The sequence below is a fragment of the Plectropomus leopardus genome, chromosome 22 (genome assembly GCF_026936395.1).
Source record: "Plectropomus leopardus strain MGB_pleo_1.0 chromosome 22, ASM2693639v1, whole genome shotgun sequence".
Classification (NCBI taxonomy): domain Eukaryota; kingdom Metazoa; phylum Chordata; class Actinopteri; order Perciformes; family Serranidae; genus Plectropomus; species Plectropomus leopardus.
In genome coordinates, this window is record NC_142197.1 from 16,932,656 (window position 1) to 16,958,999 (window position 26,344).

At 39.9% G+C, this 26,344-nt stretch overlaps 1 protein-coding gene across 4 annotated transcripts in view; it reads left to right on the forward strand.

The window, feature by feature from the left end:
- Positions 1-26,344, forward strand: part of celsr1a (cadherin EGF LAG seven-pass G-type receptor 1a) — a 108,744-nt gene that overhangs the window by 33,794 nt on the left and 48,606 nt on the right. For all 4 annotated transcript variants that reach the window (XM_042511006.2, XM_088072600.1, XM_088072601.1 and 1 more), the window contains exons 2-6: positions 10,144-10,499; positions 10,601-10,889; positions 14,299-14,521; positions 16,438-16,553; positions 19,409-19,497. In XM_042511006.2, the coding sequence (XP_042366940.2) occupies positions 10,144-10,499; positions 10,601-10,889; positions 14,299-14,521; positions 16,438-16,553; positions 19,409-19,497 (1,073 nt within the window). The remainder of the gene's footprint in view (positions 1-10,143; positions 10,500-10,600; positions 10,890-14,298; positions 14,522-16,437; positions 16,554-19,408; positions 19,498-26,344) is intronic.

Genomic DNA, 26,344 nt, shown 5'->3' on the forward strand with positions numbered 1-26,344 from the left:
ACAGAGTGGGCATGGTTTCTAACTTCTTGGTTACACCAGATGTGTTTCAACCATGTATTGTCTGATGGCACAGATATACCTCAGTTTAAAGCAATACAGCTGTCACTGGCAGTGTTCCTTTTTAAAAGAATTCAGAATTTAGTTTTAGTTTAGTTGTTTGCTGAAATTGTATTTGGTTAAAGACACATTTTGCCAAGATTTAGTCAATGTAACTTACCATTTTCATGATACTGTAATCAGCTGTTATAAAAATGTGTAAACTATGTTATTAAAGCAATGATTATCTGGGAACAAATATGTATATTCACTTTACATGGTGCTTAAAAATTAATACCAAAGTATGTTGTGAGAAATCATCAATTATCTTTAAGGACAAGATATGTACATTAAGGACCATAGATGGTCCAGCTCCAAAAATATCAAATCAAAATGTGGCGTCACATAATTCATCGTGGTGGGCCACCACATATACATGAATTGACGGGAAACTCTGAGATGGGTAGGTTACAGTTGAGGAAGCGGTTATACTTGTGTGCTATATATTCCGATGGCTTGTGTCAACTTAGGTTCTTCAAATATGGTGCTCTTGATAGGTTGAGTTTCTTCAATGATAACACTGTTAATATGACCAAAATAGTCTAAATCTTTTATACTCTGTGTTTGCTAAAAGATTTTGTTCTGGATGATATCACATGGGAAAAGACTGAGGCTTGCACCTGAAAGCACAAGCAGTTTACAAGCTATAGCTACTTGTGCCGAAGCTCCCAAACTTTATGAAAAACTAAGAACATTATAAAATGAAACAGGTTACAGCATTTTGATGGTTTATTCCTTATCATCAATTCATTTCAAAAAGTAACTAATTTTAGAGAAGATTGATCTGTACAAATAGTGAAAACAAAGGCCAAGAAAGTGGTTGACTTGAATTAACTTCTGTTTAAAGGAAAATGCTTGTGGGGCCACAAAAGAACTGCTTTGCTTTCCCAAAAAGTAATTGACAGGAAACTCTTAAAACTTAAGGACTGCTGTTTTTTTTGAAGTAAGATGTTCATTAGCGTGAGTGAAAAGTTTTTTTGGTATGTGTCCTGGCTGAAAAACATCTACTGCATCTGTGTTTTGGAGTTTGTGTGACCCAAAGCATTCCGTCACTGATTCCCGTTTTGATCAATGAGCTGCCTTCTCACCTGTTCTCAGGACTGTTTGATCGGTTCAATCACTGATCCTGGTTCAGTCGGTGTGTTTGCGTGTAATCCCACCTGTTCTCCGGGATATTATCCTTCTGACAACTGCGGCACGCACACACACACACACCCACCCACACCTAACACCAGGAGCTCACCCACACTCTCTACACTCTTTCCCTACTCACTCCTGGGGTGAAAGGAGTCTTTTGTGTGCCTGCTGCGCACTTTTTCCTCTATGAAGGATAGAGGAAAGAATGATAGAGAGAGCTTATCCTACTAGTGTGGTCACTACAGTGAGTGGAGGATGACAAGGGAGAAAGGAGGGGAGGTCTTTGGTCCCCTGGAGAGCCGCAGGTGTTGCCTGGAAATTAGACTGCAACAGCTGTGTGTTTATGTGTGTGTTTATGTGTGTGTGTGTGTGTAGGCTTGATATATGGTCACACACATGCGCACTCAGCCTCTCCTGCATTACCCCAGTTCTTTATTGCTGTTTTCATTCCCCCATCTGACTTGTATCGCATATTAAATAACATACAGTATATCATTCCCGTACTCTCCTTTCCTCTCGCTGTCTTGGCCCATATTTTCCCTCCCTTTTCCAAGATTTCCCCGCTATCTGACTGCCCAGCGCCTTCATGTCCGTCAAGTTTATCTCCATGTGTCTGCGCGAGTGTTCAAAGCTTAGCCCCCTCTGTCCTCAACACTTTAATCAGACAGATAGACGCGCATACCTGAGGAAATATACAGCCAACGGCTCGTGGAAGGAGATGAGAGGGTCTTTCGCTGAGTGCTTCCAGATATGAGCGAGTGTACAACACATGCATCAACAGATGAGTGCCAGCAGATACAGCTCTCCTGTGTTGAGTGTAAGCTGGCATAGGTTGTAGAGTAGGATCACGTGTCTGTCAGTTCTTATGGAAAGCTGCGATTGAGGTGACAGCAAGGTGTTTGTGGCTGTGATTGCACTTAAAGGGCAGCAACTTAAAGTTTTGGCTTTGTTATTCTGGCAGAAATCATAATGTCTTGGTGGAGTTGTACCCCTTTGATGTGAAAAATGTTTTCACGGCAGGAGTCTGGTCCTACAGATTTATTTCTGACAACCCATAAATCTCTTTGTGTCTGTAGTCTGTATCCATGAACCTGCTGCCTCTGGCATTCCTGTGGTTAATCATCTACACTTGGTTAGCCTTTGTTTGTATTTCTAATCACCACTGTGCCATGGTTAAAGCTAAACAAGCTAAATAATTAAAACACACACTTTATGATGGGGATATGTGAAACAGTGTTGTCCTGAATGTTATTAAATCTCACAGATTTTTTCACCTCTCCTGCTCAGTTTTCCTCTAAATTCTTTGTCAGATCTAAATTTTGCTTTCACTAAGAAGTGCAGTTATTTAAAGGAAAGGTTTAACAAATTGTGAAATATGCTGATTAGCTTTAGCTTTAGGGTTTATTTTTCCAAGAGTTGAATTAAAGATTGATATCTGTCATTATTATGTCAGTGATTGAGCTTCAGTGGTGAGTGTTCTGTTATAGGAGTCTGGTGGACTTGAGATAACGGCTTCAGATCCCGGTCAGGCTCTGAAAGTGAGGTAAATTGGTGAAAATATTCTAAATATAATATACACTTAATCTGATGTAAATACTTTAGGTGTCTAAAAGCTAACTGACTGAGGCAACATTTCCTCAGCGCTGTTTCATTTTATGTACTTGATGTTTAGGTTTTCTACTTATGTTAAGTAAAAAGTTAAACAAACACTATGATTCAGTGGAGTAATGGTCCCCTCAGAATGAATGAATGAAAGAATATCTCTTTGTGCTATAATCTGAGCTTCTCTGTTCTGCACTGCATCACTACGGCATTAACTGCTGATAATGATGTCGTTGCTACAAAGGCTTAGTGCCAGTTAGAAGCTGCTAGCAGCCAGTTTAGCCATCTCATTGTTGAGAGCCATATGGAGACAACCTCTGCACTGAATATTGTATACAGGTCCTTTAACAGACAGACACAAGAGTGGCATCAGTCCTCTTATCTAACTCTGAGCAAGAAAGAGAATAAACATATTTCCCAAAATGTTATATATATATATATATATATATATATATATATATATATATATATATATATATGTATATATATATATATATAACTTAAATAAAGCTGTAATGCCAGATTTATCGTTGTCTTTTCATCATTTGAGCGTTGATTACACTTCTAGTTAGTTTAGGGGGCATTGCTACTGAGTACCACCTGCCCTGTGTGCTCCAGCTGCATCTTCATAGAGGAAAGCAGAACTAAATTATTATGATGCTTCCTTGCGTCATGACACAAGTATAACCAGCGTGACTTCATTTAAGTAAGTTTGACAGCGACACCTGCCACAGCAGACAGCAGCCAGGGCTCCACTTTAGGCTGCCGCAAGTGTTTTTCTTTGCCATCGATCTTGATTTCTTTTAACAGGGATAATGACAAAAACTCTCTCTTATCTCTTATTTTCTGCCGAGCTGGCTTTCCATCTTTTGATTGATGATGCTTTGATTAACTGAACTTGAGTGTGATTTTTGCAGGGTGATTTCCCCTCTGCTTCCAGCATACAGGATGTCTATCAGCGTGTCTGCTGGCTGCTGATATGTGATCCAATGTTGGCGCTGGTTGCCATGAGAGAGAAAAAAAAGAGAGAGAAGGGGAGATGAGACTTGACATCTTGTTGGCCTCTGAACAGAACAGTTGGAATTACTATTGAGGGCAAAGCTTCCTTTGAGGAAAAGTGAAATGTTTTAATGGCGTATGGGCACACAAAGAGAGATTAGATGGATGAGAGGACAAGCTTGAGAAAAAAATGTTTTTTTATTGAACTCAGCTCAGAGAAAACTTATTGTTTTGGGGAGCGTTTCCTTTCCCTGGGATGTTTTATTGGAGGAGAAAGGAGCAGGAGAAATGTTGCCAGATTGTACTGTTAGAAGAGTGAGTGTGTTTGATCACCTCTACAGTCAAGCTCCATGTTTGTTTGCTCCTCCTGATAGGCTGGGGGTGTCCAATAAAGGCGGAGCTGACAGTTGAGTTTCTGCTCACTGATTGGCTGGAGGCCACTCAGGTTACACGCTTTGTATTGATTCAAATATTTGAAACCTTTTACTCCAAGAAAGAGAGAAGGGGATAAAGTTTTCTGCTGCTATCTGAGATTTACCTCATTGGCTGCTCTGCTGTAAAACTTTAACTGTGCAGTTAAAAAGTGTTGCAGGGTGAAAAAATGGCAAACTTTTTTTTTTTTTACAACGCCCTGTTGTGTAGGCTTCCTGCTTTTATAACAGCAACCCTCCCATGAGCTTGTAACATTTGAAGCTCTCAATTACTATTCTTTTTAGTCGTGATAAATGTCAGTAGGACGGATATAAAGGAATGGAAGGAATAGTTCCATGTTGGTTGTTTTCTGAATGTGGACAGATAAAACAAAACAAAAGAATTAAAATCTAGATGAGTGAAATGAAGAATGCATAGCCTGGATTATACTTTTCAGAGGGATTTTAAGAGTTGTGTGTAAAAGGGGCGAAGTCTCTGTGGTGGGCTTTGTCACCTCACTGAAACCTGTCGCAGCTACAAATGTGTTGTTTGTTTTCTGTTGTTTTACTGACCGTCCCTCTCGCTAACTGACTAAACACTGCTGTTGATTTCACACAGTGGAGTTGGGTGGCGGGTGGCCACCAGAGTTGTCTTTATCACATGTGTCTGCAAGCCGTTAACAAATACAACAAAAAGAAATGCCCAGTCTCAAATATAAATTGTGACCACTGTGTTTTCAGAGATATGGATAATTGCATCGTCAATATTATTTTTTAAGATGACATAATATGTTTGCTAATAGTGTCATTATTTAAAATGTTAGCTCCTCCTAGTGTCTTCCAAAATAAGGCTATTATTCCGAAAATAAACTGATATATCAAAAGAAGTTTTAGAAATCCTTAAACTTCCTTTCAGAGTTCATTGTTTTGTTAGTCACAAGTAAGTCTCAAGTCCCAAGTCCTAAACTTTGAGTCTTGAGTCCAAAAGTCATTGTGCTCTTTTCACCTCATATAATGCCATTTTAACAAATAAGTAACATGATAATAAATTTTAAAAAATCATGAATTTGTATTCAAATGTTAAAGCAAGTCTGTTTAAAGAAGTGCGACTGAGCACCCTCATAAAAAAGAAGTGACATTACAATTCCATATAGCATGATTAACCAGTACCACACGAAATATAGTTTGTGTATTTCTGTGCTGTCTCGGTGTATTTATCTCATGTCATATTGGAAAAATGTCCATAACTTTTTCTTCACAAGTTTGTAAGATATTTCCCATACAGCTGTTCAACCTTTAAAGTGATATTGGATGTTGTTACATGTTTTTACGTATTAAAGATTTTTTTTTTTTTAAAGTATTAATTAACATTCACTGATTCAGGGGACAGGTATCAAGTATTTTCAAGTAACCAGCCCTTGGTGGTAAAGTCATGCACCACCAAGGGCACTAGGTCATATGACTGGGGTCCACACCTTCCTTTATTATACGGCATAAACTGTACTGTGTGTGTATGTGTGTGTGTGTGTGTTTGTCACCAAGGGCTATGTGTGGTTGTCCCTCACAGTGACAGCTGGAGGGAATGTGTGTCAACAATTTAGGGTGGTTACGACGAGCACAAACCACAGAGACCTCTGTCTGTGGTTCTTGTAAGTGTGTGTTTGTGCGTGTGTGTGTGTGTGTGTGTGTGTGTGTGTGTGTGTGTGTGTGTGTGTGTGTGTGTGTGTGTGTGTGTGTGTGTGTGTGTGTGTGTGTGTGTGGTGGACAAAACTATGTGGTCAGGGGATCACACTTACTGTTGATAGACAAATTTACTAGCTTTCTGTGTGTGTGCACGAGTGTGTGGACATTTGTCCTCATACACAAACACAAGTGTATTCTTTATGCGGCTTGCTTCACAGGTCATTAACAGCTCTTATCGCCTCTGCAGCCCTCCCCACCTACATTGCAGGGCTCTTTTGATACATCTACAATTCACTAAATACAAACTACCGAATGAACTGATTCCAATTCATGTCTGGCACATCATAATCATCAGAGGCATATTTATCACAGCTGTAAGGCTATAAAGGTGCACTACCAAACAATAATGTGCTGTAAACACACTGCTGATCTTTACTGTCCAATGAGTGTTTGAACACTTGTAAAGATGCCAGCTAAAAGAGATAACGGTGTGTGTGCAGTTAAATAATAATTCACCCGTGAAACTTCAAAAGTGTTGAGATTACACAGCAGCTTTGATGCTTGTTTTCATATGGAGGGTCATCTATTAAAAAACTCTCAGTAGTATTAAATCCTGTTAAACCTGTGTGTCTGTTTGTGCACGTCTGTTGGTGGGTACCTATATGTGTGTGTGTGTGTGTGTGTGATGGCATATTACACACATAGAATTTTTTTTTGTGCACGACACACCCTTTCCAGGGTTCAGCCCATCCTCTGCATGTGTGTGTGATCCTATACTAGCAGCTGGTGAGCTCTATAAATAGTGTGGGTTGGGAAAAGAGAAAGGAAACAAACAACTATCTTGGAAAAGTCTAAAATATTATTTCTTGGTAAAAAGGTGTTTTTTAAGAAAGGGAAAAGATATTGCCTTCGTCTGGCTGTATTTTAAAAGTTGACATGTCACACTTCTGATGTGATTTTATTTGGTGCTTAGCCATTGCAATCTCAATCGAATTTATTAGACCTATGTTTTTTCTGCCCCATAAATTTACATCTCTTCGTAATCCTGTCATCTTCTCCGTCATGGTCGTCATTGGTTACACTCCTGCAGTGTGCTCTGTGGTGTCATTGCTTTCCTTGATTTTTCACACTGGAGTTTTCCCCTCCACCTTCTTCTGTCAGTCACTCTGTCCCTACAGTGCAAATCCACTCTGCTCTGAGAAGCTATTAATTCTCTGAGCGCTGACTGTATCGGAGTGCTAATCTGCTACAGTTTACTTAGTCACGAAATAGCTGGGCTTATGTGTAGAATAGGTGATGAAGGCCCGTGTCAATCATTTTGTAAAAGCCTTACGCTGATTATTACTGTCAGTGTGTAGTTTTTGCACTTTGGTGTGAAACAAGAATGTATAAATGTGAATGAAAGGGTGAGTGTGTGGTAACAGATTTTGTCAGGTCCTACTTGGTTTCAGACATATTTGATTTGACTTTTGAACTGTTGTGTTTTTGGACTTGGCATTGAGTGTTTATGTCTTAAGGTAAGACAAAGCAAGAGACTTAAAGGTCCAGTGTGTAAGAATTAAGGAGACATAATAGCAGATATGGGATAAATATATATATTAAGTATGTGTTCTTTAGTGTATAATTACCTGTAACTAACAACAGCTTTGTTTTCATTATCTAGAATGAGTCATTCATGTCTACATAGGGGGCAGATCTTCATCTACAGAGGTTGCAATGTTGCATAGCCATGACAGTAGCCCAGAACAGACAAGCAAAACTGTAGTTAGGAGACCCTGTGCTAAGAGCCAAACAGCATTTGAAGACACACATTTTTAATAATAAACTGCTTTAATTAATGTTTTTACCAGCTTAAATCACTGTGTCTGTTTGTTTTGGAGATGAGGAAACCTCTGTGGATAATTTGGCTCTGGGTAAAAACCTCCTGAACACTTAAGACACATATCTTAAGATGTCAGAAAGAAAAGGTGAACACACATTAACAGGTACTAGGCTAGTGGCCATCTCTGACTTGCAAAACATTATAATTGAAACACTGATTTGTAATGTGAAACTTACTTGTTGATTTGTTTTGGAGGATGATTTGACTCCTGGTAAAAACCTCCAGATCAATGCACACTGATGGAGTTCTAAGCAGGACAAGTTTCAGCTGGTTATGATCCACAATCCTCGCCGATAGCTGCCACTAAATCTCCTTAAATCTTACACACTGGAGCTTTAACAGAACAGCACGAGCTGCTTAAGTAGAATTTTATTCCCCGAATTATGATTGCATACACAGCATCATGTCAGTGTGCATTTCTCTGCCGTGCAAGATATGTGTGTTCGATTGTGTGTAAACTGTCAGCTGATGGATCGCTGGCAGCAAGTGGGATCACAGTGTTTTCCCTGACCTACAGAGAGAGACAGGTGTGGAGAGAAATAAACACACAGTAGCAGACAGATACTCAGCACTGTGTTGAATGAGCGCCTCCATTCCAGCACATTACAGCAGCCCGATTCACAACAGCTGCTGCTTAATGTCACTGTCCTGCGGAGTGACTTGTTAATGTGTGTCTGCATTGGTGTGTGTGCTTTTTTGTCGCTCTGTTGCCACCCATGCACTGTGATTTATGTCCACTACAGACGCCAACCAGCAGTTGCACGACTGCACTGAACGAATTGACCCTCATGTTGCTTCCCATTGTGAGTTATTCGTCCTAGTGCAGTTGGAGTTGACCTCCAGTCTGGTTAGCAGTTAGCTTGAGACTAGCCTGATGAGCCAGCCTGTCCACACCCTGCTCTGATTGACTGTGTGTGTGTGTGTGTGTATGAGGAGAGTTTAGGGTCCTGAGAAATGACCTCATCTATGTCTGAGAGTGACAGGGCACCTGTGACCGAACCTCACCATGACTCTTTCACCCCTAAACCCACATACACACTTGGAAACACACACACATGACACACTCATGAGCTCAGTATGGTGCGGCAAAGCTGCGCAATCCGACCCATCTCCCTGCCCGGCATCAACAGTATTATCCCCCCTACGAATTTCATCTGGCCTCACCACCTGTTGTCAACTGTATTTCACCCAGTCCGTGCCCTCTGCAGCCTATAGCCTTCTGTTTCCCTCCATAGGCACCAGAGCTTACAGTTGTGCCAGAAGTAGGTATGAGACCAGACCCAGCTCTCCCCAGGGGGCAGAAATCCTAGACTGATCCAATTACTCCCAGCCGGGGCTTGAATCAGCCAGAATCTACTCCGACTCTCAGATACTTAATTCAATCTAGCAGCAAAAGTGTTACAAAGTACGCAAGTCAAGCTGTTAAGCTGCAGTGTAGATAGGACAGAAGAGATAGGACTGAGTCCAAATAGTACTGGTTTGAAGTTGTACACAGAAAATGTCCGAGACCCTACTAAATTCTAGAGTAAGTGCATGTTTCTCAGCTTGGTTTGCTTGGGGCCACTTTTACTAAATGAGAGGGCCATTTGCCACAGCCCCATATATGTCTCTTGGATTATAGGATGTATGTGGGATTTTAGGATGTTTTTCAGATGTTTTGATGTTTCTAGGATTTTAGGATGTTTCTTGGATTTAAGGACTTTTCTCGGGTTTTAGGACATTAGGGGCATAGGTCCTCTTTCTGTGGTTGAGGGTGATCCTCCACTGGCACTTTTTTTATTTTTGCACACTAATTATTAAAAATAAATCTCCACAAATGTGACAAATTTGTGTCAAAACAAATGTGATTGTTGTACTATCTATATACATATGCATATATATACACACACTAATACAATTGGCTGATTTTGTGTGATTCATGGTTTGTTTTCTTTTAGATAAACTTTGTAACGGACATTTCATAATTATTTGACTTTTGTGTGCAACCTTCGGAAACACTGTTGGCTGTCAAGTGTTATTTGGTATTTGCTTTTCTGTTTTGTTGACATGTACTGTATCACAGAAAGCACTCACCTTGCTGAAACCTGGCCTCATGTTAAAGGACACACTTGGCCTCCTGTCTCTATCATATGAAGCATTTTGCCTGTCTCTGCACGATTGTATTTATCTATCAGACTACAGTTTGCTGCTGTCAGTTTAAATGACACCTTGATATTGAACTTGCAAATGTAAAATCTGTTTACTGTCAACTTGTTGCTTTGTTACTCATTTCTGCCATTTGGAGCTTTCAGTAAATATGTAAACAGTAAAATATCTGCTCTCTCTGCCTTCCAGATGGTATCCACAGTGTTGTGTCCCGCTGCACGCTGCGTGTCACCATCATCACTGATGAAATGTTGACCAACAGCATCACTGTGCGCTTGGAAAACATGTCCCAGGAGCGCTTCCTCTCTCCACTGCTCAACTTCTTCCTGGAGGGCGTGGCAGCTGTGCTCTCCACCAAACGGGAAGCAGTATTTGTGTTCAACATTCAAAACGACACTGACGTGCAAGGCTCCATCCTCAATGTGACATTTTCAGCTCTGCAACCTGGTGGCACCCCGGGTAAAGGAAGCTTTTTCCCTTCTGAGGAGCTGCAGGAGAAGATCTATCTCAACAGGACTCTGCTCAGGCAGATTTCCTCTCAGGAGGTAACACATAAGCACATATACACATTCACACAAGTGCAAATAAGTGATTTTTGCAAAAACTGCTCTCGCACTTTAAGGCTGAGATTTCTTCTTCTGTTTAGGTGTTGCCATTTGATGATAACATCTGCCTGCGTGAGCCCTGCGAGAACTACATGAAGTGTGTATCGGTGTTGAAGTTCGACAGCTCCCCTCCCTTCATCGCCTCTGACATGGTTCTGTTTCGGCCCATTCATCCAATCAACGGACTGCGCTGCCGCTGTCCACTCGGTTTCACTGGAGATTACTGCGAGACTGAGATCGACCTCTGCTACTCAGGACCCTGCATGAACAACGGGAAATGCCGCAGCAGAGAGGGAGGGTACACCTGCGAGTGCCTGGAAGACTTCACGGGTGAGTTGTCTACATGGGAAAAAATGAAAAATTAACTATTTTTCTTTTAAAAACAAGTCAAAATAGGTGATCTTAGTCTTCAATCTTTCTACTCAGACCCAATTTGCAGAATGACTGACTAGTTATGATGGACAGTTTTTGCAGTTTATAGCACATAGATCCTGCTAGTAGCCCTATGCTGCGCGACCACTGGCAAGATTTGTTCTGCAACTAAAGACTAATATATTTTTTAACAGTATTCCTTCAAATCTACATTTGAGGTTGGTGTAAACTTTTAGGATCTTTTGACACAGGTAACTTTTTGTCTTTGTTTTTGTTGCTTGTTTCTCATTAGAGAGATGGATAAAGACTATCAAAGTAAAAGAATCAATTACTGCTATTTATTTGTATTATTTTTACAGTGTTTTTGATTATTGAAAAAAATATCTTAACTAAACTATACAGAGCATAATACAAATGACACTTATGTGATAATAGACTGTGTATTTAAGCCACCACAGACTCTTTTAGAAGTATCTAGAAGGGCTCATATTCTTTCCTAAAAAGGATTTGGTACAAAATTGCCAAACCGCACAAACAGGTTGTAAAAGCTCTCAGCACCTATTGTTGTAGTTTGAGGTCGACCCCAGTGCAGGAAGCAAATACATGCTTTGTCATACTGTAGGTATAGTCATCTGTACACACACACACACACACACACACACAAGCACACCTACATACGTACAGCAGATTTATTGCTGTAGACATGTGCAGAATTCTGACTGTACTGGTCAAACCACATCCCATTCCCCAAAACAACATTAGCTTCAATAACAGTTTTGTTCTAAAACTAAGAATAGTCTCAATATTGTGAAATATGAGCACCGTGTGAAGGCTAAATCTCCATTTCTAGTAGAACTCATTAAAATTTGGCGCCCTGCAATCTATATTGTTCCTGTGTTGCTTAAAAGTAATTGTACCTGTGTCTGCTGTTTACCTCCCTTTTTCTAGAGGAAAAAGATATCAGGAAACAGGTTTCTGGGATGAGTAAAAAAGTACTGGCAAGTAAACAAATTCTCAGATAATCTTCATAAATGAGTAAGCCAAGATGAAGATAGATTCAAGACTCAACAGATCAGAGGTAGAAGGAAAGAAAAGGGCCTGTTAACCAGCAAGCATTGATTAAACAATACAAGTTTAGAAAAAAATGCACTGCAAATAATTTTTTTTCTTTTTTTCTTCATGGTCATTTTTGCCTTTTTTGAAAGGAAAGCTGTGTTAGACAAGGGAGAGAAAGGGGGATGACATTCAACACAGGGCCATGGGTTTGAATGAGCAAATTTGTATTAACTGAAAAGGAAAGAGAAAGGGCAATTGGCAACTTAACAAAATGCAGCCCATAAATTAGTAAAAAGTCATAAGAAAATTAAAAATAAGCTAAAACAAGCAAAAAAAGTACAAACAAACAAGAAAAAAAACAGCTTGTAAAAGGTGCCTGAACACAGCACAAAAAAAACTAATGTCAATCCAGGTTTTAAAGGGTTAAGGTTGAGGGTGAGGGCACATACAATAAGATGTGGCAAAAACATGACCATAACTGTGTGTTTACATCAAAACTCTTTGGAGGACCTTTAAGATAAAAGCAGGCATTTACACTGATTTATTAAAAAAACGGAAAAATGACTCTAAACGCTGCCTGGAAGCTGGCACTTAAACTCACTCTGCAAAGCATTCACATGGTGGATGAGCCGCAGAAGCTTTCATCATTCCCATTGAAATCACTTTCTGAAATATTTCCCGATGTCAGTGATCTTCCTCCCATACTTCCCCCATTGTACATCTGATACCTGACTGTCTCTGCGTCTCTGTCTCTCCCTAATAGAGCCTGAAGGGCCTCTGACAGCCGTCATCCCTCCTCTCTTCTGTCTCTCCCAACACTCTGCCTCTCCTCTCCTCCTCCTCTATCTTATCTGATGTAATTACCTGATTATACCTCTCTTTGTCACTCACTCGCCCTCTCTCGCCTCCTGCTCCCCATGTCCATCCTCTCCACTCATCCATCATATTTTTCTTACCTACATCTCCCGTGTCCCCTCTTTGAAGGTCACAGTTCAACTCCAGATAGTCAGGGCCCATCAGGGGCCATTATGGGGCTGATGACAAGGGGGCCCGATCTGTCCTCCTTGGGTTTCTTACATTACAGGGAAATAGATCCTTATAATTCCTCCTCGGAAAAAAAGGATTATGCTGCAGAGAGAAGGGCCATTAGCTGGTTCCAGGCTGTGGTGTTGGGGGTCTGTGTGTGTCCTGGGTGGAGAGATCTTGTCTGGACAGCAGGTTGACACACAACACTGCATGGGACACAGAGGCACCCATCACAAATAATATTCCAGGTGTATTAGTGGAGGAATTTACATCAGCCGAGCCAGGAAACGGAGCTCGAGCCACATGGTCATTTAGGAGGAATTTCCCACTACAGTTATTAGCTGAATTAGATTATATAATAAACAGGGTACACAAGACCTCATAGAGACAGTCTGAAGTCTACTTGTTTTGTCTGGTTGGTTTGGCAGTCAGTCATCGGATGCATCTTTTTGGAAACTCGCAATCACGCAATCAAACACGCAATCTGAATGAATAGTAGGAATGTCGTGTGCTCATATAAGAATTAATGTTTCCTGTAACTTTATAAAGCCCAAGCTAGAGTAACCCTAAGAAGGACTTAAACTTCAAATGTAAAAAAATGTTTTTTTTTATTTATTTTTATAAATATATGTGTTATTCGGCACCTACAACATGACCTGTGTGTTCTTTGTTTTACCCCGTCACTGTTTTCAGTAGCCTGTCAAAGTTAAGTTCTTTTTTTCTTTCTTTTTAGCCTTGTCACTCCCTTTTCATGCTCCTTACTTCTCTTTATTTCCCATCCTCTCTTTTTTCTCCAAATATGGCCAAATCACACTGTGGCTATAAGCTTCCCAGAAAAGGCCTATAAACTGAGCTTTGTCATTATTGTTAATACTTAAATGGAGATAGGCTTTTCTTAAATTGGCATTTTAAAAGAGGCCTGATCAAGATAATGTTAACATTGTCGTTTAAGTGCGCTAGGCTTGTGATCAAAGACATCTTGTTAAAACAGCTGGATTCCAAGCAGGTGATGCGTCTGTATTTCAGTCAACGGTGGACAACATGCTTCGCTGAAAAGATAAAATGATCATAAATTGATGAGATGATGTGATAACGGGTGATTAATCATTCACATTGCACACTTCATATCTCAACACAACACAGTGCTGTGTAACAGACAGAGCGTGAAGACATCACCTGTTCAAACCAAAGCGAAAGTGAAGATGTCAACCCCAGTAAAAACAGAAATGACCAATGCAACGCAGCTGGGAGCTTATGTTAAATGGATTTCCCTCTCTTCTCGCAGGCGAGCACTGTGAGCTGAATGCATCATCAGGTCGCTGTGTACCTGGGGTGTGTAAGAATGGCGGCAAGTGTGTCAACCGCCTTGCGGGCGGTTTCATGTGCCAGTGTCCACCAGGGGAGTTCGAGAAACCCTACTGTGAGATGACCACCCGCAGCTTCCCTGGACAGTCCTTCATCACCTTCAGAGGCCTGCGGCAAAGGTTCCACTTCACCGTCTCCTTCACGTGAGTACTCTTCCTTCCTTCCTCTCTTCTTTCTTTTCTTAATTCCTTCTTTTGCTGTCTTTTGTTTACCAATTAACACAGTGCCACCCATCCATTTCTCTCATATATATCTGTGTGGATGACATTCAAATCAATAAAAAGGTTACCGACCATTGCTAAGCCTCCTCCACCTTAGTTACTATTGCTGCCCCTCAAGAATTCAGTTCTTGTACGGCACATATTTACAGTGATAGCAGTGGCAGATTTACCACTCCAGATAGTAATTTTGAAAGAATTTGTCCTCAATTTCAGCCTGAAGTAGATAAAAGCAGTCTTTTCATGTCTGGACATTGACTGTCAGTATTTCAGGCTGTAGCTAACTGTTGCTAAGTCTTTTCGAAAGGCTAACAAAAAAGAAAACACTTTCCAAACTCTTTAAATGCAGAGTATCACTCTTAAAAATTCTCTTAAATAGAGTGTACTATTTATACAAAATATGTGTCATGTGCCGCCAAATTCAGGCTATACATTTCCTTTTAAAATGTATTCTAAAAGGTTTTCTAAAGATGTTAAGTATTATTGGATTGTCTGTCAAACTATCTGGATAACCTTTAAAAAGTATTCAGACCCTTTACTTAGGTAAAAGGACTTATAGCATACTGCAAAAATACTCCACTAGTAAGTAAAATCCTACATTTAAAACCTTATTTAAGTAAAAGTAAGTACATGGCTTTCACTGGACAGGAAGACAAACGTTAAAAGTAAAAGAGTAAAAAGTGCAATATTTGCCTCTGAGATGTAATGGAGTAGAATTATATAAAGTTACATATAATAGAAATACCCAAGTAAAGTAAAAGTACTTTGAATCAGCACTTAAGTAAATGTACTTAGTTACATTCCACTACTCTTCACAGCGTAGCAGCAGTACATGTCTGTTATACTTGTAGCAGTGTGTGTAGTGAACGGTAATTTCGGCAGTGTGTGGAGCTGCACAAATAAATACAGTTGTATTCAATGAGCCAAAGTGTGTCAACCGGGGCGTGCCGAGACATGTACACACTTTTCCATTGTGTCCCGGTTCCCTCCTCCCCATACAGAAGACACACACTCCATCTGAACGTGCAGCGTTAAGAGGTGTGCTGTGAATCTGCTGGAGGAAAACAACTCTTGCTCAGCAAGTTTGCCACATAGCAAATATTATGTAGAGAATTTTTTATCACATTTCGTAAAAGGTAAAATGAGTTTTTTAATACAAGTTTGTTGACGGGGTGGCGGTGAGAAAGGTTTGCAGTGCGGTGAAAACAGGAAAGGCTGTGTGATGAGTTTCTCTTATCAGTGTTTGGCTACAGCCATCCTGACTTCCTGTCCTGCCGGCCTCATAGGCATCTGCCGGCTGACTCCTCTGCCCTCACCTTACACTCCTCACACACACACAAACAGCTACACATGTGAACTTTGCACCCTTGTGGAACACACTCATGAGTAGGTATTTACCGGGTCTTTCTCCCTCACTCACACGTGGGCCCGTTCATGCATCATCTAAGGCAGATGAACTGTTTCCTTTCTGCAGCCCACCAGGTTTTACACTTCCTGCCTTTCCTTTCCAAGTGACTTTTCCTCAAGAGCTCCTCGCTCCTTTCATCGTAAAGCTATCTGCAAGGCCGTCACCCGTTCAGTCCCGGTCTGTTTGAGTTGGATAGGTGCTTAGAAATGTGACAGGAAACATGAGCGAGAGCAGGGGAAAACAGTTGGAATCCACTCAACTCTTTGTGTGGGACAAATCTAAATATCCATTGTTTTGTTTTTTCATTTTGTACTTTTATATTGGATAAACAAATCCTTTAATGAGCAAAATGCAACACTGTTTTGTAGCTACCACATACTTGATCTCCATTTTTGGTTTAAAAAAGAATCTTAAATCCCGTCTGTCTCTGCAGGTTTGCTACGAGAGAGAGAAATGCTCTGCTTCTTTACAACGGCAGATTCAATGAAAAACATGACTTCATCGCTCTGGAGATCATTGACGAGCAGATTCAGCTCACCTTCTCTGGAGGTTAGGCACCATAATGTGTGTGTGTGTGTGTGTGTGTGTGTGTGTGTGTGTGTGTGTGTGTGTGTGTGTGTGTGTGTGTGTGTGTGTGTGTGTGTGTGTGTGTGTGTGTTTGTGTGTGTGTGTGTGTGTGTGTGTGGGTGTGTGGTGACCGCTTAAAGCTTTTGTTGTTATTATCAGCTACACTTTAAGTAGATTACCAAAGGTGTAAGTGCACTTTATCTTAAGTGACTTTCACAAAGAGCGGCTAAATGAATCTTATCAAGATGCGCTTTTTTTTTGGTGTGTGTGTTTGTGTGTGTTTTTGTGTATACACATAAATATGCAAAAGCCCATGTACGCTTACACACATGAAGTTCATGTGCAATCAAACCAGTGGTGGATGAAGTACTGAGACCTTTGACTGAAGTAAAAGTATCAAAACCTCTCCAGGAGATACTAGTAGATAGAGTCTACTAGAGTCATGCATTCAGAATTTTACCAAAGTAAAAGTACAAACATATTTGCATCAAAATATACTTTAAGTGCTAAAAGTAAAAGTACTCCTCCAGCAGAATGACCAGTTTCATAGTAGTGTATATTAGAGTATTAGATGATGATTGTTGATGCATTCATATGCACATCACCTCAATGTTGCAGATAGTAAAGGGGTACATATAATAACTCTATACCAGGGATACTCCACCTGCCACTTCTGCAAAATGACAGAAGGCCAGGGGCCAGCGAATAAATAAACATAATTGATTTAAAAATAGTTAGACTGGACTCCTATAGGTTGGTCCGAGGAATCCTCTTGTGGCTATTTATTTATTTTTATTTTTTTTGATAATCAAGCATTGTTTGAATCACTGCTGGCTCATTAATTACCCCCTTACCCCTCCTAAATGTCATAGAGTTAAAAGCACAATGTTGAATTCTGAATTGTAATGGATAAAGTAGATGTAGATGTAACGTATAAAGTAGCAGAAAATGGAAATTCTCAAGTAAAGTCGAAGTACCTCAGAACTGTACTTAAGCACAGTACAGTACTAGTAAATGCACGTTGTTATTTTCCGCTACTGAATCAAACTCACACACCCAGAACCATTGTTCAAACTGTTAACTGTTGGATTGCAGATCAAACGCATACTCTTTGGGCTGGTGACTGTTGTTTTCAAAGTCAGTCTACTTTCCCATGGTACCATACAGGGAGGAATCCAGTTCAATATGATTATGTTGGGTGAAGCCTGTTTAGGAGCCGAGCCAAGCTCTTGTGCCCCACTCCAAATTTGAAATATGACTAAATGTTGAATGCATGACTCATCAAATTAAATACTCAGAATCATGACTCATGGCTAATGAGAAGGGTAGGCGAAACGTCTTTGATTTCTTTGCAGTAGTTCTCTTGAAGTGTTTTTCTATTTTTATGTAGTACAGTAAACACATGAACAAAGTAGGACATGCAATCACCTACACATGCTTTGCTCTCTTTCTGTTTCTCACATGCACAGACAGAAAACCAAGCCATCACTTATTAACCCTCTCACTGATACACACACACATACACACACACACACAACTTGTCGGTGTTGCTGTACTGTTTACTGATTTCCAGAGCAGTAGATTCCTGCCCAGGCTGCTCCTGCCTTTGACAAACAGAGCAAACCCTCAGTAAATCTGGAGGCATTGTACTGCACAATCTTCTCACTGAGAACCATTGATACTACAGACTATACTGGCTTTCCCAGTTGATTAATGATTATGGTGTGTGTGGAAGCGTGTGTGTGTATGTCAAGTAAGGCCACACAGTCTTCCTCTAAGGCTAAATTATCAAAAACCTGGAATATGTTGAATGAAGTAGAAATGTCTGTGAGAATTCGTCTTTTCATTCAGTGCATTAAAAGTGCGACAATTTAACTTCTGAAAACAACATTAAAAACACAGCTCCATACATGAAAAGTTGACTTTATAAGTACAGCATGCACCCTTGCTAAATACAGTACACTCGCTGGTTTAGTTGCTGCTGCCTTAGTTGGTGTGCTATGAGCAGGAGAAAATGTCAGCAAACATTAGCTAATGTTCAATGGATATTAAGTCTGTTTGCTGACTTTATGACTTTTCTCTACTTCTCCCAGTTTTACAGCTTATCAGCTATCAGTTAGGGGGCAACGACCAGTATTTCGGAAGATTCAGTGTAGCCAGCGGATATATGGGCCAAAACGTCCTCTTCTGTGCACCGCACATTGTTTACAGTTCAATTAGACACTAGAGTCCTGTCCAGACTATAGATGTATACAGAGAACTGGATACGGAGTTTACTTTAACCATACAACCTGAAGTTGTAATTTCAACAAACAAACACACAAATTGGCTTCAAAGACTGGCGGTCTTCCTTGGGGCTTAGTCCAGACAATTATTAATATCTATAAACATATATCTGCACATGAAGCTACCTTACCTTTAAAAGATAGCTGATGGTTTTCAAGATCGCATTTCGGTCAGTGCATTCTGCCTCTTTTGCTCTCAACATGGATTGTTTACTTACATGCAACCAAAGACCGCTCAGACCTGATCATCAAAGCTACTTCGAGCCCAAACAGAAACCAGAACACTTCCAATACCAAAACATTCTCCCATTGCTTACACAGATTCTGCATCTAAATGCAGATATCTGTTTTTCGAGATCAGCTAAACATGGCGATGGTTGTATCCCAAATTAAATGGAAACATGTTTGTTGTTTCCTGCTTGTGTTCCTCATCCACTCATTGAAAAAGTCACATGCTCTTGCTTTAAATGATTAATGTCAAGATCTTAAACTGAAACTATGCAGCAAATATAAACAGCAATTGTTCTTAACTATTAAATCTATTTCACCCAGGTGAGACAAAGACCACAGTGTCTCCCTACATCTCAGGCGGAGTCAGTGACGGCCAGTGGCACTCGGTCCAGCTCCATTACTACAACAAGGTAAGGAACTTTTTCACCCAGCCGACCACTGCTCCTCCTTCACTGGAAATGTTCTTTTCAGCACTTGAAAGAGTGACATGAGGGTAAAACATGGATGTTGACCCAAGTTTTCTTTCCTTTGGAGGGTTGTAACATAGAAAAATCTATTTAAATATTGAATTTTATCCCCCTAAAAGGGGCAGCTCATGGAAATCATAATGAGCCGGTGTTGACAACTGATAAGTTGTGAAGTTGTGTTGTGGGAGTGAAGTATGAAATCTTGCTTTCTTTGAGGCTACAAAGGCAGTTGACCTTGACTGCTGATTTTGGAGATTATCTTAAGGGTGCAGGTTTGACTAATGACGTTAACTCTGACACCGGCTCACCCCTTTGCTTTAGCCTTTGTCACTGAATTATAGAGAGGCTTTTTTGAAAGAAGTGCAGGGGCCTGGCTTTGGCTTCAAGGGTCAAAAGTTCATCAACTGTATTTCCCACAAGATAGCTTACTACTAAGTATGCTTGTATTTTTCTTCTCTTATAATTGTACAATCTCAACTGAATCTTAATCGCCAGATGTCTTTTTTACTGTAAGACAGCCCCATTTGTTTCATCCACAGTGTCAAAAGTTGTTTTTCTCAACGTTCCCACGCTGGTCTTTTTGCCTCTTAATGAAGTCCAATCTCAGAGAGACAGCGATTATTTCACAAACTAGCTCATGTATCCACTTCAGTTGTAATATTATATTAGAAGGGCTTACAATGCAGTCAATTGCTGGTGTTAATTTCCAACAAACTTCCAGAGCCTGTGGGCATTGTTCTTAAAACATTGAAGCGAACAGGAAATAAGATAACACTTGTGCTATAGATCCTATAGATTGAGTTGTTTCTTTGTGTGTTTGTGTTGTTTTTTCAGAGATTTGTCTGCTGGCATTTTGGCATTCTCTCTCAAATGTAATTAGAAATCTGGTCAGTGGTTTACTGAAATAGAAGATGCAATTTATTAAAGTTTGGTGAGTTGAAGGGATTCATTCCTATGTCTCCAGGGTCCTATGCTCCATATGAAATGGGTAAGGTGATGGGACTAAATAAAAACTCTGAGAGTGATGAAATAGTACTGGCACAGGGATTTGTCTAAATATAGTTGCTCTTTTTGTTAGAAGAACCATTCCCAAATTAATGAGGAAATAAATAAAAAAACATTACAAGAATAAATTCATTGAAAAAAACTAACTAATTAAGGAAGGAAAAAGGTCTATTTTAAGTTCAGAAAAGAGGTCTGATCATGTGTGAATACAATTCTGAGCAGGTTAGGAAGGAGGTCAAAGGTCAAGCTAAGGTGAGATATCAATAACAAGTAGTCATTACCTTTGCCAAACAGGTTAAGAATTTTGTGGGGGAAAAAAAGCAGGAAAAGTGGACTGGAAACCTTCACATGGTCTCTTACTCATCATAATTTTTTAATTTTATTTCCTATTTCAACCAAATGTTTCACATAAGCAAGTGTACAAATCATAACATTAAAAGACTGGCCTCTAAAAGCAGTAACAAAAATCAAAATAAATAAACATAAATAAAAAAGAGGTCCTACATATACACAAGAGACACAGTATGGCGAATGTTAAATGATAGTTATTGTGTACGTTGATCAGATTCATACCCAATGTCCCCAAATCAGACGTTTGTCCACAGTTTTTATCTGTTTAAATCCAAATTATATTTAAATCCAATAGATTCCCACGATGTCTTCTATTTCTGCAGCAAAAACTGAGTCCTTCGATTGATAATAATGTAATGTAGTAGTCCAGTCAAGTCAAGGCTTGCATACATTTTCTTGCCTTTTTTCTAGCTTTATTTCATAACCTGTCAAAGCTAACATACAAACTGGTATGCATGTGCTATGCTATTTTCTAACAAAAGACATCGATCCTCTTTTCATTCACATTTTTTTCCCTCCATCTCTTTCTTCATGTATCCGATGCTGAAAGCTGTAGCATCACTGGCCTGACCCAAGACTTGCAGCATCGTATTTCAGCAGCACCTGTGTTTTGCAACTTGTACCCTGCTTCTTGGCCTAACGCTAACCTACAATGCACACTTCTCACATTTCACAGGTTGTTCGCCTCTTTCTTGTGACCAGCTAAAGAGCCCATAGCGTACTCTGTAGCCTTGACAGGGACGTTTTCATTAAAGGTGATGAATCAGGCTTCCATGCTGCAATGTGCTAGCTGCAGGGTCACATGTGTACCTATTGTTTGAGGTGAATTTAAGCAGTATGTCTGCCTGTTCAACAGCACCGCCTTTATGATGCTAGAGACAATAGCCTAAACCTTGTAGTGCTTTGTTAACATTGCTGCAAGGCCTCTCACTACCACAGGTATTATTTGCAGAGCGAGTGCAGTCTGTTGGCACGGAAGACATCTTTGTTTTGTTTGTCTGTTGGGTTGTCAGGTGTTTGTAGGGATTTCTCCATAGAAACGATAGCTTAATGTCCACATCCAAACAGATTTCCTACTTCGCTCCTGTTCTGTGCAGTTTACTCTTCTGATTTATTTAGCTTTACTGATCCCATAGGCTTCCTCTTTGCTGGTGTGACATGCAGGTACAAGTAGTAAGCACACACTTGTATAACACCAGTATTATGAGTGTATCCTTGTGTTATTAGCGTGTAAAGCAGGGGGATATGCGCGTTCCATCAATGTCAGTCTTAATACAGACCAGTGATTTGCAAAGCTGGTGACACATTCCGTTAAATTAGCCCGAGGCCGAGTCTAGCGCTGACACAGGGTCAGCTTTTCTTCATGCGTTGAATGATCAGAAGTCGGACTGACTGATGGTAATTTAATCCCACATCAGTTGCTGAAGGGCTTAGTGGAAATGTATATGGCAGAAAGCAGTAATGTTCTCACAATAGATCAGATGTGTTGACATGTGAATGTATGGACATGAATGAAGGCACACATGTGACTGCCGTTCATTCAGGAGCACTCACACACACACATTTGTGTGTAGGTAGCATTTCTTGCATAGCACAGATAGAGACTAGAAAGAAGATCAGAGCCCTATTCTCAAACAGTGATGGATTCCAGATTCATGTCATGCAAACACATGACACCTCTCTGTTCATATGCTCTCTTTTGAAAAGACATCGTACACGGCGAGTTTTTGGTCAAGTAGCTACTAGTGGTTGATATTTTGTTTAAGTTCAAACACATCCTAGTTGTGTTCATAAACAAGTTCATTGGGATTAAATACTAAATGGGACAGTTCACCCCATGATCAAATACACATGTTTTTTTCTCTTACCTGTGATGCTATTTATTAATATAGATTTTTTTGAGTATCCAAGTGTTGGGAATATGGGCCGTAGACATGTCTTGAATATAATGGAACTATATGGCACTCGGCTTGTGGAGCTCAAAGTGCCAAAAAATATATTTATATTTGAAAAAATCAACAGTAATGTCTCTGTTCAGATAGCTCCATTAATCCAGATTGATAAAAAGCACTACAGGTAAAAGGAAAAAATATGTATTTTTGTTTTGGTGGTGAACTGTCCCTTTAATATTTACACCCAGTAACTGCGGGGTGTAAATTGCATAGCTGGCAGTAACTGTTTTCAGTGATACAACTAATCTAACATTAATAGAAGTCACGACCACGAGAGTAAAAGAGGTTGGTAATTCGATAAAAATGCTTTTTAATAAAGATGAAAACTAGAACAATTTCAATTATATTTTTCAAAAATGACACAATACACCTCAAACAGCAAAACATTGTGCCACTAACACCAGCCCATATATATATATTACTGATTGGACAAGTATGCATCGGTAAATTAAAACAGGTTGCACAACAGAAACTAGTTCTTACATAAAGATTTTTTGTTAGTAGATATTTACACTTAGTAAATATTTGCCAGGTTTAAATGCTGCATCCTGTAGGTAACTGAACTAACTAATGTTAGCTAAATGACAAAACTAATGTTAGCTTTGCCAAATTACAACCAGTTTAGACCAAAGAGTTAACAAAGAGAAATGGAACGTGGTCGACACAGCTGACCACCAGTAAGATTTTAAAATGCATTTCACAAAAATAACACAAGATGAAATTAAAAAAAAATTCTGCCTATGACCTTATCTTAAATTATCCAATTCACTTCTATTTCTCCATCCATGCAAATCTCAATATAAAAACAGTAAGAACTCAGTGTCTGCTACCTTTAAACTGCTGTGTTCTGTTACAACTTGTGATGCTTGTGACTTTCTTTTTATGGTTGTTTTTGAAACATTTCTACTCACTAGAAAGGACTTAACACAAACCAAGTAATACTGTAGATTTACAAATAGCTTCTGCAACCTTATCCAGGGTTGTTCATCCCAAATGAGCCCCCAGTAAACTTTAACGGTCTCAACGGCATGCTCACACAATACACGCACGCACAGACGGTGATTTATTGGGTCAGATCATGAGGCGGTTGAAGTTGTGCAGGGTTGTACGGGTGCCCCCTTTTAAAGCCGCTGCTGCTCTCTTTAGAAGAACCAGGGTGCCTGTTCTGAAAAACAGAGGTCAAAGGTCAGGGGGAGGGTTGGCATGACAACAGACATGGACTTGCTATTGTTGCAATGATCTGGGTCGGTTGGAAAGCTGTCTGTGCGTGTGTTTGCATCCATGGGGGGCAGACAAATAGCAAGCTACTCTGAGCATGTGTGTTTGTGTTTTTGAATGTGTGCATATGGTAGTACTGCTATTATAAATGTTCCACAATGGAGGTGGAAGGATAATGACATTTTTGAAATTCCATGGAGAGGTGTCCCAAGGACAGTTGACTGTGTTAGGAAGGCAAACCTAAACAGGAAACACACACACACAAACACAGATAAAGCGCTTAGATGGGTCTTTTTGCAGCAGCAGGAGGTTTTGTCTTGGGTTTTGATGTGCGCAAACTACAGGAAATGATGTCTCTTGTTGCAGGAAATGATGTTATTTAGCTGGACAGTGGACAGGATGTTAGTTGGATCATAATTATATCGGCCTGGCCACCTGCATTGATTACGTCAGGATACAATAGATGCCAAATAGACAAGTCATGCTTGATTTGTATTGTTTCTATTAAATGTTATCATGACCACAGCCAGTAGAATATTTGTAGGTTTTAATGGGGGAGCATTTCCACCACTCCAGCCCTCTAATGTTTAACATAGTTAAAGTTTCACCTTGTATGATATAATGATTCATTAACTGATGTAACATATTTTATTTTCTGTGCTCACAGTTCAGATATGAGTGAGTATGTTCATTCAAAAGGTGTTTTGTGCTTTGTCTCATAGTTGTGCTTCATACTATCATGTCTAATAATCGGTCTCTGAACATAAGATCAGGCTTACTGGTTTACAATGGCCCGTGTGAAGAATGAACACGTTAGAGTACTTCTATTTTTGATTAAAAGCTCTACTTTTCTACCTTTAGAACACGCCACATGAAATGACATTTTTCAGACTCTTATTTCTCTGACTGTTGTCTCGCATCTTTCCTGGTATAAGTGTTAAGAATGCTGCACTGGTTAAAAAGAAACCCTTTGTCAAATTTTTAATTTTCAGGACTTGGGATGGAGAGGGATGGCAGATTAACAAGGGGGGCGTATTTTGGTTATTTTGCTAACAAGGGGGATGGCGTCCCCCCTCAAGCGCCCCTTTGCTATCTTGTGTGTGTCCCTTTGTTTTGATCAGATAAGATCAATTAATAAAAACAGAACTGTTGCAGAAGGAGTAAAAGCAAACTTTTAGGCCCACAGCAATGAATGGTTAAGTTTCACTTTCACTGTGAGAGTACACAGAGTACACTCTGTGCTCCCAGAGTGCAGTGCAATCAATAAGGATGGTGTGTGTATTCCAGTAGTATTCTTAATGAATGGTCCAGCTCCAAAAATATAAAATCAATATGTGGGGGTAGATGTTTTAATCGCAGGTGGCCACCGCAAGTAAATTAATGTGTTGAAAACCCTAAAAATAATGAGGTGCTGTTGAAAGCTCGGACTTAAAAGGAAATTGTAGCACTTAATTTGCAGTGTTTGTTTACACCGTAATCAAGACTTAAACACAGTGATTATATATATGTTTCACGTGAAACCTTTGTGATTTGATGTTCCTTAAGTGCTAATCCATAATGCAAACCCTTTTAATTTGCTGACATGTTTGAGTGGTGACACAAAATGATATGATCCACTCCAGTAAGCATGCAGTTCCAGGCAGAGTTCACGAGATATTATTGGTTTGTGTGATTTCACATCATAAGCATGAAGATGATTAACAAGAAGGAACTTGCAGGCATATCAGTCATACTTGTGTTTATGTTTCACCAGTAGTCTTTAAACAATAATAAATTATAAAAAAAATGGTTATTAGTGAAACACTGGTTAACTGTCAACCACAGCAAAGAATAAACTATAATTATGCTCCATGTGACATGGTGCCAATATCAGCGGGAGCAGAGCACGACTGTAGACATGACATGCCTGTGTGTTTGCAGTATTTTTGTAATGCTGCTTTACGCAGGCCTGATGTTAGACGGGTTAATAGTGTTACTCTGGCAAATGTGGGCTACGATATTTACAGCTAGGGTGTGTAGACAGCATTCCCAGACAGGCTTAGCTTGCTCTTATCACCAGCGAGCACCAAAAGTTCACTCTTTCCTGCTTCTGCTGCTCCTCCCTGGCTCTCACTCTGGTGCTGTTTACATGGCAGGACTTTAATCATCAGTATATAAGTGCAAATTACTTCACGGCATAGTTTGAAGAACGTTTTAAATATATCATGTGTGTATTTCTGCATTCCACCACTGCAGGGCTGAAACACTTGATGTAACTCAGCTGT